General features: G+C 42.4%; 1 protein-coding gene across 1 annotated transcript in view; it reads right to left on the bottom strand.

Moving 5' to 3' along the window:
• Positions 1-12,559, bottom strand: part of Ptpn13 (protein tyrosine phosphatase non-receptor type 13) — a 176,285-nt gene that overhangs the window by 117,591 nt on the left and 46,135 nt on the right. Inside the window, exon 3 of the mRNA XM_021162112.2 lies at positions 4,242-4,420. Coding sequence (XP_021017771.1) covers positions 4,242-4,420 — 179 coding nt within the window. The remainder of the gene's footprint in view (positions 1-4,241; positions 4,421-12,559) is intronic.

Raw genomic sequence — 12,559 nt, 5'->3', positions numbered from 1 at the left:
AACCATCCGTAACGAGATCTGGCGCCCTCTTCTGGAGTGTCTGAAGACAGCTACAGTGTACTTACATATAATAAATAAATAAATCTTTAAAAAAAAAATTTAAAAAAATAAAAAAATAAAAAATAAAAAGTTATCAAGGTTCATGCTGTAGCATGAGCCAAGTTTTCATATTGCTTCTACTGGGTACATAATGTTCACGACTGATAAGAGTACACACCATGTACAGTAGGTATGGGTGTATGCATGTATCTTTGAAATTCTGAAGAATCACATGGTAATTAGGCCTTCTACATCCTTCCTTACTTCTGTTTTTTTTTTTTTATTTCGTAGTAACTATATTAAGGAGTAGAAGGTTACCCAGTAAAAGGGAAAAAGTCATAAAGGCGAAATATGTGGATGATACACTGTACTGTTTAAAAAACAAGAAGGAAGAACCTACATGTGCCGTTCACCTGAATATTTTCAATCCGAGATCTCTGAATCTGTAGCTATGGAGATTCACACATCACAAAGCGTAGAGAGTTTTTTATAAAGAGTTCAGGAAAGTGATGGTTAAAAAAAAAAAAAAAAAAAGCAAAACAGTTCTTCCCTTGATCAGCATGTAAACTGAAGCAGATGAGGCTTAAACAAACAAATAAACAGACCAAGCAACAGGCCCTGTTGTGGTGGTTTGAATAGGTATGACCACCACAGACCTATGTGTTTGAATAATTGGCCCATAAGGAGCGGCACTATTGGGAGGTGTGGCCTTGTTGGAGGAAGTTATGTCACTGTGGGGACAGGGACTTTGAGGTCTTACATGCTGAAGCTATGCCTACTATGGCACACAGTGTCCTTCTGCTGCCTGCTGATCAAGATGCTCCTTCTCCATCACCATATCTGCCTGTGTGCTGCCATGCTTCCCTCTGTGCCAGGATGGTAACAGACTAAACCTCTGAAACTGTAAGCCAATCTCAAGTCTTTTACTTTGTAAGAGTTCCCTTGGTTATGGTGTCTCATCACAGCAATAAAACTCTAACTACAACAGAGTTGGTACTGGGACTAGGGTATTGCCATGATAGGCCTACCCATGCTTTTACTTGGAGGTATGTGGACTTGGGGATTTGGGGTTAGGAAAGCAGTAGATTGCTTTAAGAACTGCTTAATGGACCGTACTAGTAGAAACATTGAAAACAGTGGTACTGAGGGTGATTTGAACTGTGGGGGCCTGGCTCAAGAGGTTTCAAAGGAGAATTTTGATATGTTGCCTAGAGATCATTCTTGTGAGATTTTGGTGAAGAATGTGGCTGCTTTTTGCCCTTGTCCAAAGAGTCTACCTGAGACTAAAGTGGAGAGATTTAATTACATTGGCAAAAATCTCAAAACAGCCTAGCATAGACTCTGTCCTGTGGTTCACTCTTATGAAGCATATTTTTGTGAAACAGAGCAAGCTAAACAAGAAAGAATACAAAATTTATGATTCAAGGAGAAAAGGGGCACCAGGAAGTGGAATGAAACTGAATCCAGCATTTAATGAGATAAACAGACTAAAGATGTGGAGTGGTGACCTCAGGCAAGATCCCACCCCGCTAAACTTCCATCCATCTTGTGAAAAGGAATTAAAGAACAATTTAGGTCCAGGTGTGGTGCTATACACCTTTAATCCTAGCACTTAGGAGACAGGCATGCAGAGCAAGTTTCAGGACATCTAAGCTCAGGCAGTGAAGGGAACCACTAAAAATAGAAAGCTGGTGAAGACATAACTGAACAAGGGGCAATACTCCATCCCCAGCAAGCTGCAGAACCTAGCAGCTTCAGCCACGGGATTCTGGCTTTAGAGATGAGGAAAGAAGCAAAGGGTTTTCTAGACTAAGGGGGTTCTCCATGACTAAGGAGAGCTGCTGAGACAAGCATGTTGTACATGTGTTCCTGCATGGAGGCCCAGAGAGGGCATTGTGTGAGGCTGTGAAGGTGAAGCCTGGATTGTCCTGGAGACCCCAGGATGTTGGAGATGCCAGAGTCATGGGATGCCTGCTCAGGAAAGCTGCTAACAGAAAGTGGGAACAGCCCAAGAGAAGTGTGTTGTAGTCAACAAAGATGAAAGGAGTTGGAGATCTGAAGAGCATTTGACATGAAACATGGAGATGCAGAGTCTGGAGAATCCCAGCTGGTTTGGGTCCTTTTTTTTTTGGGGGGGGGGCGGTTATTATTTCTATAAAATCTTCCTTTAATCCATTTTGGAATGAGAATATATATATCTCCTGTGCCATTTTATGTTGGAAATATATGGTCTGCTTTTTTATTTGACTTTAAGAGGATTACAGTTAAGAGATTGCATGAATCTCAAAATTTGAGACTGTGAACTTTAGATTTTAAAACAGGTTTGAGACTAGACCATGGGAACTTCTGAAGTTGGATGGAATGCATTTTAATTATGTTATAGCCACAGCCTATGGGGGCTGGGGAGTAGAATGAGGTGGTTTGAGTAGGGATGGCCCCCATACACTCAGGTGTTTGAGTCTTGGCCCATAGGGAGGGTACTATTAGGATGCGTGGCCTTATTGGAGGAAATGAATCACTGTGGAGGCGGGGACTTTGTGGTCTCATATGCTCAAGCTATGCCCATTATAACATAAAGTCTCCTTCTGCTGCCTGCGGATCAAGATATAAAACTCTCAACTCCTTCTCCAACACCATGTCTAACTGCGTGCTGCCATGCTTCCCTCCGTGATGATAATGGACTAAACCTCTGAAAGTGTATGGCAGCCCCAATTAAATGTTTTCCTTTGTTAAGAGAGTTGCCTTGGTAATGGTATCTCTTCACAGCAATAAAATCCTACGACATCTACCTCTGTTTTGCATTAAAACTGAAGTAAAAAACAAGGGAGATGTTTGAGTTAGTCTCACAAGCTTCACCTTCCCACACCCCCTTATCCCCAGCACTGGCCACTCAGTGCAGAGCACACAGCAGCCAGGGTTTGAGGTGTGATCCCTAATACACGGCAGTTTTTACCTACTTGGAAAATTTTATTTGGTTTTGTTTTTATTGTTACTAATACTTTTTTATTTTTGAGATTATAATATAACATCATGTCCCCCTTGTTATGGTCTAATATATCTTCTTTGTTCTCATTCAATTTCTTGGCCTCTTTTTTATTAACTGTTATTTGGGAGGTTGTTGTTGTTGTTTAGAAGGAAGGGTCTCGTGTAGCTCAGGCTAGCTTTAGGCTAGACTTACAATGTACCTGAAGACGACACTGAGTTTCTGAGCCTCCTGCCTCTAACTCCATGTACTGGGGTTACAGGTGTGCTCTGTTATACCTGCTTATGTCAAGCTGAGAATTAAACCAAGACCTCAGAAGTGCTAAGCAGGCCCCCATTGATGGAACTGTATCCCCAGCATGGACCTGAAACTTTTATTGAGCAAATTTATAGATAGCTACAAAAATTATTGAAAACTAAAGGGTGAGATTCTCTTACAATTTTGAAGAGATATTCACGGTAATGTCGTGGTTCTTTTATCTCTCCCCGAAGTCGCTGCACCCATTTAAGAGGGCGAATGCTTAGGGACACCCTCTCCCTCAAGTGCCTGCTCACACCTCAGTGTGCCACTTCATTGGTCTGTAGGCACTCAGGATTAATTTAAACCAGAAACCTCACAGAGTTAATTTAAGTAGCTTGCATTTACCGTACCACATCTTTTAAAACTACATGCACGAGTGAACTGTATAGGGTACTTAATGGATGCATACTGTGAAAATAAGGTAAAGATGTATATACTAGTCATCTTAAGAGACATTACAGTATGCTTGCACATATGTCCGCTGTTGTGGACACTGAGTGTGGCCTGACCTCACGCAGTGCGGGCTGTCTCTCAAGAGCTACACCTCGAGCTCTTGAGTTTTCCCCCAAGCGCTGCTTTATATATAGCAGGCAATTAATAACTACTTGTAAATACAAATTAATAATGATTCACCTTTTAAAGTATTTTTTCCTAGGTCAATATGTTTTCCTGGAATTACTCTGAATTTTAAACATATACAAATGCTGAATTCTGATAAAATCTTAAAACATGGTTTAAAATCTTAAAAACATCTTAAAAATTCTGAATTATATATAATATATATATAATCTTAAAACATATAGTCATTCAAAGAAATTTTTCCATGAACTGTGTAAGGGCAGCCCATTGTTTTGACCTGCCTGACTTCTATAAAACATCAGAAACAGAATGAAAATAAAACAGAAGCCTTGAGCCTTACCTTTTCTACATCTGAGAGAGAAGTCAGAGAATGGCTCTGAAGAACCTCCGGCGCGGTGAATGCTCGAAGGTCCTGATTGGAGACATTTTCATCCGTAAAGGACACACTGCCCGATGGCAGCAACAGCAGCGACCATGGAGAGATGATGAAGCCCAGCGCAGCAGGGTCAGCAATGCTCACTGGTTGTATGTGCACCAAGCCAAAAGAAGAAAGGATAATCTCTTAAGATTAGGAATCAAAGAATCTATAATCACCTCAAGAGATATCCCAGCCTAACTGCAGACATCAGTATACAGTTTCATACACAGAGCTAATATGGCATGCGAGTGGATGTCACCTGTGCATAGATGTCACCCACATACAGCCACGGTCACTGTTCACAGTCATGGCCTTATTTGGCGTCATCACTACACATCTGGAAGGCAGGTCTTAGGAACTGCTCACACACGCTAACCCTGATTTTATACTGATACATGGAAATGGAGAAGGCCCAGGACTTTCTCATCAAGGATTCTTTTGAGCACTCAGTGGAAACTACCATTTCCAGACACTGTCTGTACATGTACAGCTCTTATGTATAAAGTCCCAGTTCCCTGACCTTCCCGTTGCTTATTTGTGGATGACACACCAGAGGACTAAGAGCATTTGTTTTGGGGATGTGGTTAGGTTACATGGGGACTGGAGCAGAAGCAGATGTCTTCCTTTGTGCCTCTCTCCACCTTAACTTGTGAACGGTGTCTCTCTGTGAGCTTGGAGCCCACAGACTGGCTGGGAGGGCTGGCCAGTCCACTCAGGGCTCTCCTGTCGTGCTGGTATTACAGGTGCATGCTGCATGCTTGTTCTCTCACATGGCTGCTGGGAATCTAAACTCGGGGTCTCAGCACCCAAACAACGGGTCAATCTGCATATATTGTTGCCTTTCACAAATATTTACATCTAGATTAAACAAAAATTAAGGCCAGTGAGATGGCTCACTGAGTAAAGACCCTCACCGTCAAGTCTGACAAACTGAGCTGACTCCCTGGGTTCCACCTGGGAGAGGGGGAGAATCAACTTCTACAAGTTATCCTCTGACCTCCTAACACGGGCTGTGGCACAGGCAAGCTCTACATATACATATAAACACAAAAATAAATAAAATGTAGTTTAAAAATAAAAAATAAATACAAGCCGCTGTACACATTTTGTTGTTGTTAAAAGCTTTCTCTCTGGTGTGAACAATCAGCATATAGTCCAGTTAGAAGATGATTTAAACAAGGCTAGGATGTTACTCAGAACCTTGAGGTGCTGGAGACACTATTAAAGCAGTGTAAGTTCCCTTCAGATTACCCACTTGGGGAACAGGCCGCCAGTGGCTGGAGCCAATGCACCAATATGTGCAAGGAGCCCTGAAGTCAGGCTGGCAGCAGCAGGGCACAAGCATGGAATGTATTTCAGAGGTTGTGATAACAGACATTCCTCCAAGATTAAAGAGAAGGAGCCGAGTATGGGTGATGCTACGGTTTGGCATCGAGTGACTGAGAAATGGTGTACTCAACCTTAATAGAAGAGAGACAGGTGAGAGGCTGTGCAGTGGGGCCTGGGAAAATGGCCCACCTTTCCTGTGGACTTACTAACGTCAAGGCTACGTACGTTCAAATGGAAACTTCAGGTAGGCAGTTGGATTTGAAGCGTGAGGCAGAGTCAGGGCTGGATAGACGTTTCTTGGGATAAAGGGTGGAACTGAAAGTCATGAGATTTGATCAGTGATCCTATACATTAAGACAGAAATTGAAGATCTAGGTCTGAGTCTTGGGGTCTTCCTACCACAGGCTCTGTTCCTTCTCCGCCTTTCTCCAGCAGTTCTGGACAGGTGTTGTCACACTCCTAACACAGTTCATTAAAACATCCTTCACAGCGGCCTTTCTGTCCAGCTCCACAGTACCTGGATTTGAACATGAACTGGGAGCCTGGGAGTCTAATCCTCAGGGCCAATTCTATTTTAAAATAATATTGTTATTTATTTTCTGAAATCTTCATACTTGAAAACAATGCGTTGTGATCTTACCTAAGCCTCTTCAACTAACTAACTAATTAACTTAACTAACTAGCTTAACTAACACAGACACATGAATACTACCCAAAAGTGTACGTGCTGTCTTGCTATCCTGATGCTGGGTTCCACACACAGCAGAAGAGGGCTTGCTCTCCTCATTCTCTGCATCTCTGACCACAGGCCATGACCAGAGACCAGCTCTGCTCTGTCTTCAGTACTAGACTAAACTCAAAAGGACTGAAGATAAAGCAAGCCACTGCTAGCGTAGGGCCAGGGGTAGGTGGGAGGGGGCCAAGGCAGGAAAACTAAATTTTAAAAATCCATTACTGAGCAGGTGAGATAGCTCAGCAGGTAAAGGCACTTGTTACCAAGCCTGGAGCTGGGCTCCATCTCAGTTTCATGGTGGAGAGAGAGAGAACAGACTCTTGAATGTTGCCCTCTGATCCACACCTGTTTCTCTGCATGCACATGTCCACACATATTAAATAAACACTAAATAAGTACATAATGTAATAATTTTAAAACATTGTTTAAGGCTTATCACTCTGAAATGTCAGTACAGCCAAGGTCACTACAACTATTACCATGGGAACAAAGGAAGTATTTTAACTTCTGCCTTACACAACTGCTGTTTACATGCGTTTATAAAATAACTAATGCATATTAACCACTTGACTCCAAGGCACTACCAGGGAGACAGAATAGGTACATAAGCAGACAGAAGACAGAACGCATAAAGCATCTGAGAAACAGATAATACAAAAGATAGCTCTGTGGATAAAGAAAAAAAATTCAACCATAGTACAGACAAAACGTTTCTTTTTTTAACTACATGTAGCCTTTTAAAAGGAACATGACCACTTGAATATGGCGGATGGTTGTCTTCCAGAGAGAAAGAGCCGACTCAAAGGCAATCAGGAAATTAAGTCTGGAGAGGGAATAGCAAGAATTTTGGCAGAGAAATGGTACCAAATACGGAGAAATTGAATTATAAAGTGTGTGTTGGGGGGGGGGTGGCAGCATGACTTTTCTCTTTCAAAAACACACAGAAATGCCACAAATGTTTTCGAAGTGGTTTTAAAGTGCCATGTAATAAATCTGGAGCAATTGTGACCACAAAACGCATTGCTTTCAATTTCCAAAACATATACATGACATTTAAGTACTGGATTCTTGAGGTAATGTAGTCAAACCACAGAATATATTTTTAAATAATTATAAAGGCTTATGCAAACCTACAAGTGAGGGGATTTTAGAGTTGCGGCTGGAATCAGTCTTTAATTCCCACTTCCTGACAACCAAACGGAAGGAACTCAAAGCAAATGTTTTCAAAATCCTTCAAAGAATGTTGGCCAAAGAATATTCAAAAAGTAGGTTCCAGAAGCTTAGAGTGAGCACTAAAGCCCGTGCTTCGGCTGTGCGCTGACCACACTCCAAGAACGCTATTATTATGAAAAAGTCAACCTGATATGAACCAACTCCAGCAGTCAGCGTGGTTCTTTCTGGAGACTACTAACATTCCAGGGGAGGAGCTGCTGTTCAAGCTCAATCAGCTAGGGGTGCAGTTAGAAACTTGCTATGGAAAGAAACAACTTCAAGCACATTTCAGTGTTCTCTCAAACTAAAAACCTATCACAATTTAACAGCCCTTCTTTCTTCTTGGGCCCTGCCATTTCCTTTAGAATTCCACCTTGGACTGTGCGACTGTAATCCCAGCACTCAGAATGCTGAGGCTGGAGGGCAGGCACGTTATGAGCCTGAGGACAACCTGGGCTATTTAGCAGTTTAAGGACATCTTGGGTTGCATAGCAAGACTCTTGTCTCCAAAAATAAATAAAATAAAAAGGTAGATGATTTTGTAATTGGGCTAAAAACATGGTATAAGGAAACAGTTGCAAAGGCAACAGGGACTAATGAAGAAATTCAGAATAAAATCATCTCATGTGCACATTCCTGCTCTAGTTCAAGCAGTTCATGGAGAGAATTTACAGACCTCTTGGTTCTATGTTCTATTAGGGTAGCTGACAAAAATCTATGTAGAGCTTACTGTCCAAAACTGAAGAATTTGATAAAGCTACTTATAATACAGGATTCTCTAAATACTCAGTTCTTTTCATATGTGCATTAGAACCCATATAACGTATAAATCAATCTCCTGATTCAACTTCATACTGAAACAAAAACTGCTTGGGACAGCTATTCTCCATTTCCTGTCATCCTCCGCCACCATCTAGGCCTCTTCCTTTCTCCCTCCCCCTCCCTCCGCCACCTTATCTCCCTTCCTCTTTCCTCATAGTAGCATTTTGTGATAAATTATGATCTTCTGAAATTATAGTACATACTACAGGGTGATTAATTATAAATCTAGAACTTATTTGCTCCTAAATTTTGTTCCTACTTTCAAAATGTCACTTTCTCTAACATGAAACAGGATGGAATAAACATTCCCATTCTTAAAATGAAACTGGACAAATGCTCTCAGTGTACCTGTGACACTCATGCTCTCAGCATACCTGTGACACTCATGCTCTCAGTGTACCTGTGACACTCGTTCTCTCAGTGTACCTGTGACACTCATGCTCTCAGTGTACCTGTGACACTCATGCTCTCAGTGTACCTGTGACACTAATGCTCCCATTGTACCTACAACAACACAAATGCTTTACAAATGCTCTCAGTGTACCTGTGACAAGGCAAACTCACTATGATGACCTCGTACAAGACATCTGACGTTAGCTGAGATAGCCAGTCACTGAAAAGCATTTCATATAAGCTCCCATAAACCTGTGAGTCTCCAGCACTTACACCATCCTGTGCTTGGTTGCAGATCAAAGACATCACCCAAATCCACAAACTTATCCATGAGGGTACAAAACACCAGAGAAACTGCCTGCTTCTTCTCATTCTTCTAAAATGCCACCCACCTTCATTACTCTGAGTAGTGCATACTTCCCTCACAGTATGACCTAGTCAAGAGTCAGACTGAAGCAGAAGTCACCTCCAAGTCCTCAGCCTGATGTTCAGATCTCACCGCTGTGGTCTCAAGAGCAAATAGATCCGTGCCCTTCCTTCCACATCTGAAAAGCAGTCCTGAGCCCACGAAGCTGCTTTGAGGATTACTGGGGATGGGACAGTTCCCTCATTACCACGGAACCTCTCCCCAAAGGCAGTTAGTGTGCACAGTACACCTCGGCTTCACTCCCCATCGGCTGTTGACTTGTGTTCTCCCCCAGGAGAAGCAGAAAACACCCCACAGACAAGTCCCTGAAGTTCCAAAACCAGATCACACTGCTGTGCTCTCAGTGTCTGGTAGCTCTGAGTTTGCTCTTTTATTTTTGCATCTCTTACCTACAAGTCATATTAAAAATACAATTAGAAGAATGAAGTTTTGTGATATATGAAATATTTTTTAAAAGAATTATTTATTTTTTATATATGAGTGAGCTTTTGCTGTCTTCAGACACACCAGAAGAGGTCATGAGATCCCATTACAGATGGTTGTGAGCCACCATGTGGTTGCTGGGAATTGAACTCAGTACAGCCCCATGAATTTATTCTTTAATTAGAACTAAACTCCTTTGAGAGTGTCTCTTCTCTCGGTAGTCTACTTAAGGCACAGCATTCCTAGTTAGCAAAGTCCTCAAGTTAGAGCACTTGTTTTAAGGTTTGACAATCAAGCCAATTAGTACATGAGCAGCTAATTATGCTGCTTTTTCAAATTGATGTTTTACTGTACCTAGCAATTAGCTTAAACTATAACATGATTTAGTTGGTGAAAATATTTATGTGAGTATAGATCACCATGGTATCAGCTTTGGAATTTGTTTTACTTATAACTGAAGTTGTAGAAGTCTGGTAACAAAAATTGCAGAAAACTGTCACTCCAATATGATAGATCTTTTTTTTTTTCCCCACTAAAATAGGATAAAATATTTTATTTTGTTTTTGTTTGTTTGTTTATCTCATTCTTTGTTTTTTCGAAACAGGGTCTCTTCTGTAGCCCTGGTTGTCCTGGAACTCACTCTGTAGACCAGCCTGGTCTTGAACTGAGAGATCCACTGGCCTCTGTCTCCCGAGTGCTGGGATGAATGGCATGTGCCCAGTTAAAATACTTTATTTCCTAACTATGGCAGTCAAACCATCCATTTCCTTTCCCTTCCTCCTTCCTGTCTCTTTGTCTCCATCAAACAAGCAGTTTCAGCCTAAGCCACAGCCACTGCGACCCTGGTATGGCTTCTGATCAACTAGGTTTCTGGTAGTTTGTATTCAAGTACTTACAAGATTCTTCAGGGGAGCCACAATCATGCAACTGGGTAATGTAGAAGAAGGGAGATCTGAGTTATTGTTCTAAAATAATAGGGCCTAATGCCTGGCCACGAGCAGAGGAAAGCAAGCCTCAGGGTTTACTTTCCTCTTTGGCTACCCAACTAAAACAGCCTAGGGAGGGGGAGTTCCCTCTCCCTCTCCATCCCCATCACATTCCCAGGAACGGTTCTAGCTTTCGACATAATAAGACATTCCTCTCTAATTTTCCCTTGGCTTCCCAGTTGTCCTGGTTAGTTTGTTTTTGTTTTTTTTTTTTTTTTTGCTTTGTTTTGTTTTGCAACTTGACATTAGTTGGGATCATCTGGGAAGAGGGAACCGAAACTGGGAGGGCGGGGGGAGCCTCTGGGCTGGAGAGATGGCTCAGTAGTTGAGAGCACTGACTGCTCTCCCAGAGGTCCTGAGTTCAATTCCCAGCAACCTAATGCTGGCTCACCACCATCTGTAATGGGATCTGATGCCCTCTTCTGGTGTGTCTGAAAACAGCTACAGTGTACTCATATACATAAATGAATAAATCTTTTAAAAAAAAGTGTCTAGCCGGGCGTGGTGGCGCACGCCTTTAATCTGAGTTCGAGGCCAGCCTGGTCTACAAAGTGAGTTCCAGGACAGCCAGAGCTATACAGAGAAACCCTGTCTCGAAAAACCAAAAAAAAAAAAAAAAAAGTGTCTCTAAAAGTTACACTCTAGGCAAGCCTGTGGAGCACTTCTTGCCTGATGTGGGCCCACCCCTGGGCAGGTAATCCTGGGTTATATAAGAAAGCAGGCTGAGTAAAACCTCAGCAAGAAGTCTGTAAGCAGTGTTCCTCCATCTGCTGTCTGCTTGGGCTCCTGTCTCAGGGTCCTGTCCTGACACCCTCATTGACAGGCAGTTAACTGAAAGTGCAGGATGGAAAAAGTCGCTTTCACCCTCAGGTTACTCCTGGCCATGGTGTTTTATCAACCACAGAAATCAAACTATGACACCAACAATCTTCATTATCAATAAAATTATACCACCAAAAGTTATGACAAGTTATAAATAAAACACTTTGCAACTCTAGTCCACACATTTCTTCTACAGTATTAAGTGGTTAAGGATAGAAACTGAGCTGGGCAGTGGTGGTGCTCGCCTTTAATCCCAGCACTTGGGAGGCAGAGGCAGGTGGATTTCTGAGTTTGAGGCCAGCCTGGTCTACAAAGTGAGTTCCAGGACAGCCAGGACTATACAGAGAAACCCTGTCTCAAAAACCAAAAAAAATAAAAAATAAAAATAAAAACAGAATTCTCTAACCATCAGGTACATCATTATATACTAAAAATGTCTGTCAGTGTCCCTAGAGGTTAGAGAACCCTCCATGGACACCAAGATCTGGGACTACTCAAATCCTATACATAAAAAATCCATGCTATTTACATATAAACTATGAACATCTCTATAATACTGAATGCTCTATGAACAGTTGCTGTACTGCATTGTTCAAGGAATCATGACAAGATAAACCCTCTGTTCAGTGCAGACACAGCCACCAGTGTGGAGTGAAAGTCAGACTTTCACTCCAAGGTTGTCTGAATTCATGGGGTGGAACTCACACATGTGGAGAGCAGGTAGCACTTGACAGAAACCAATCTGTCTTCAGTTTCAGTTCTATTCCACAGACCTACAAGCTTTTAAAGACTTCCTGCATCCCTGCTCTGTGATGCCCTGTATCCCTGCTCTAAGATGCCTTGCATCCCTGCTCTGTGATGCCCTGCATCCCTGCTCTGTGATGTCCTGCATCCCTGCTCTGTGAAGCCCCGCACACCTGCTCTGAGATGCCCTGCACCCCTGCTCTGAGATGCCCTGCATCCCTGCTCTGTGAAGCCCCGCACCCCTGCTCTGAGATGCCCTGCATCCCTGCTCTGTGAAGCCCTGCACCCCTGCTCTGTGATGTCCTGCATCCCTGCTCTGTGAAGCCCCGCACCCCTGCTCTGAGATGCC

This window comes from Mus caroli, chromosome 5, assembly GCF_900094665.2.
Source record: "Mus caroli chromosome 5, CAROLI_EIJ_v1.1, whole genome shotgun sequence".
Lineage (NCBI taxonomy): Eukaryota > Metazoa > Chordata > Mammalia > Rodentia > Muridae > Mus > Mus caroli.
This window is presented reverse-complemented; position numbering and strand designations above follow the sequence as displayed.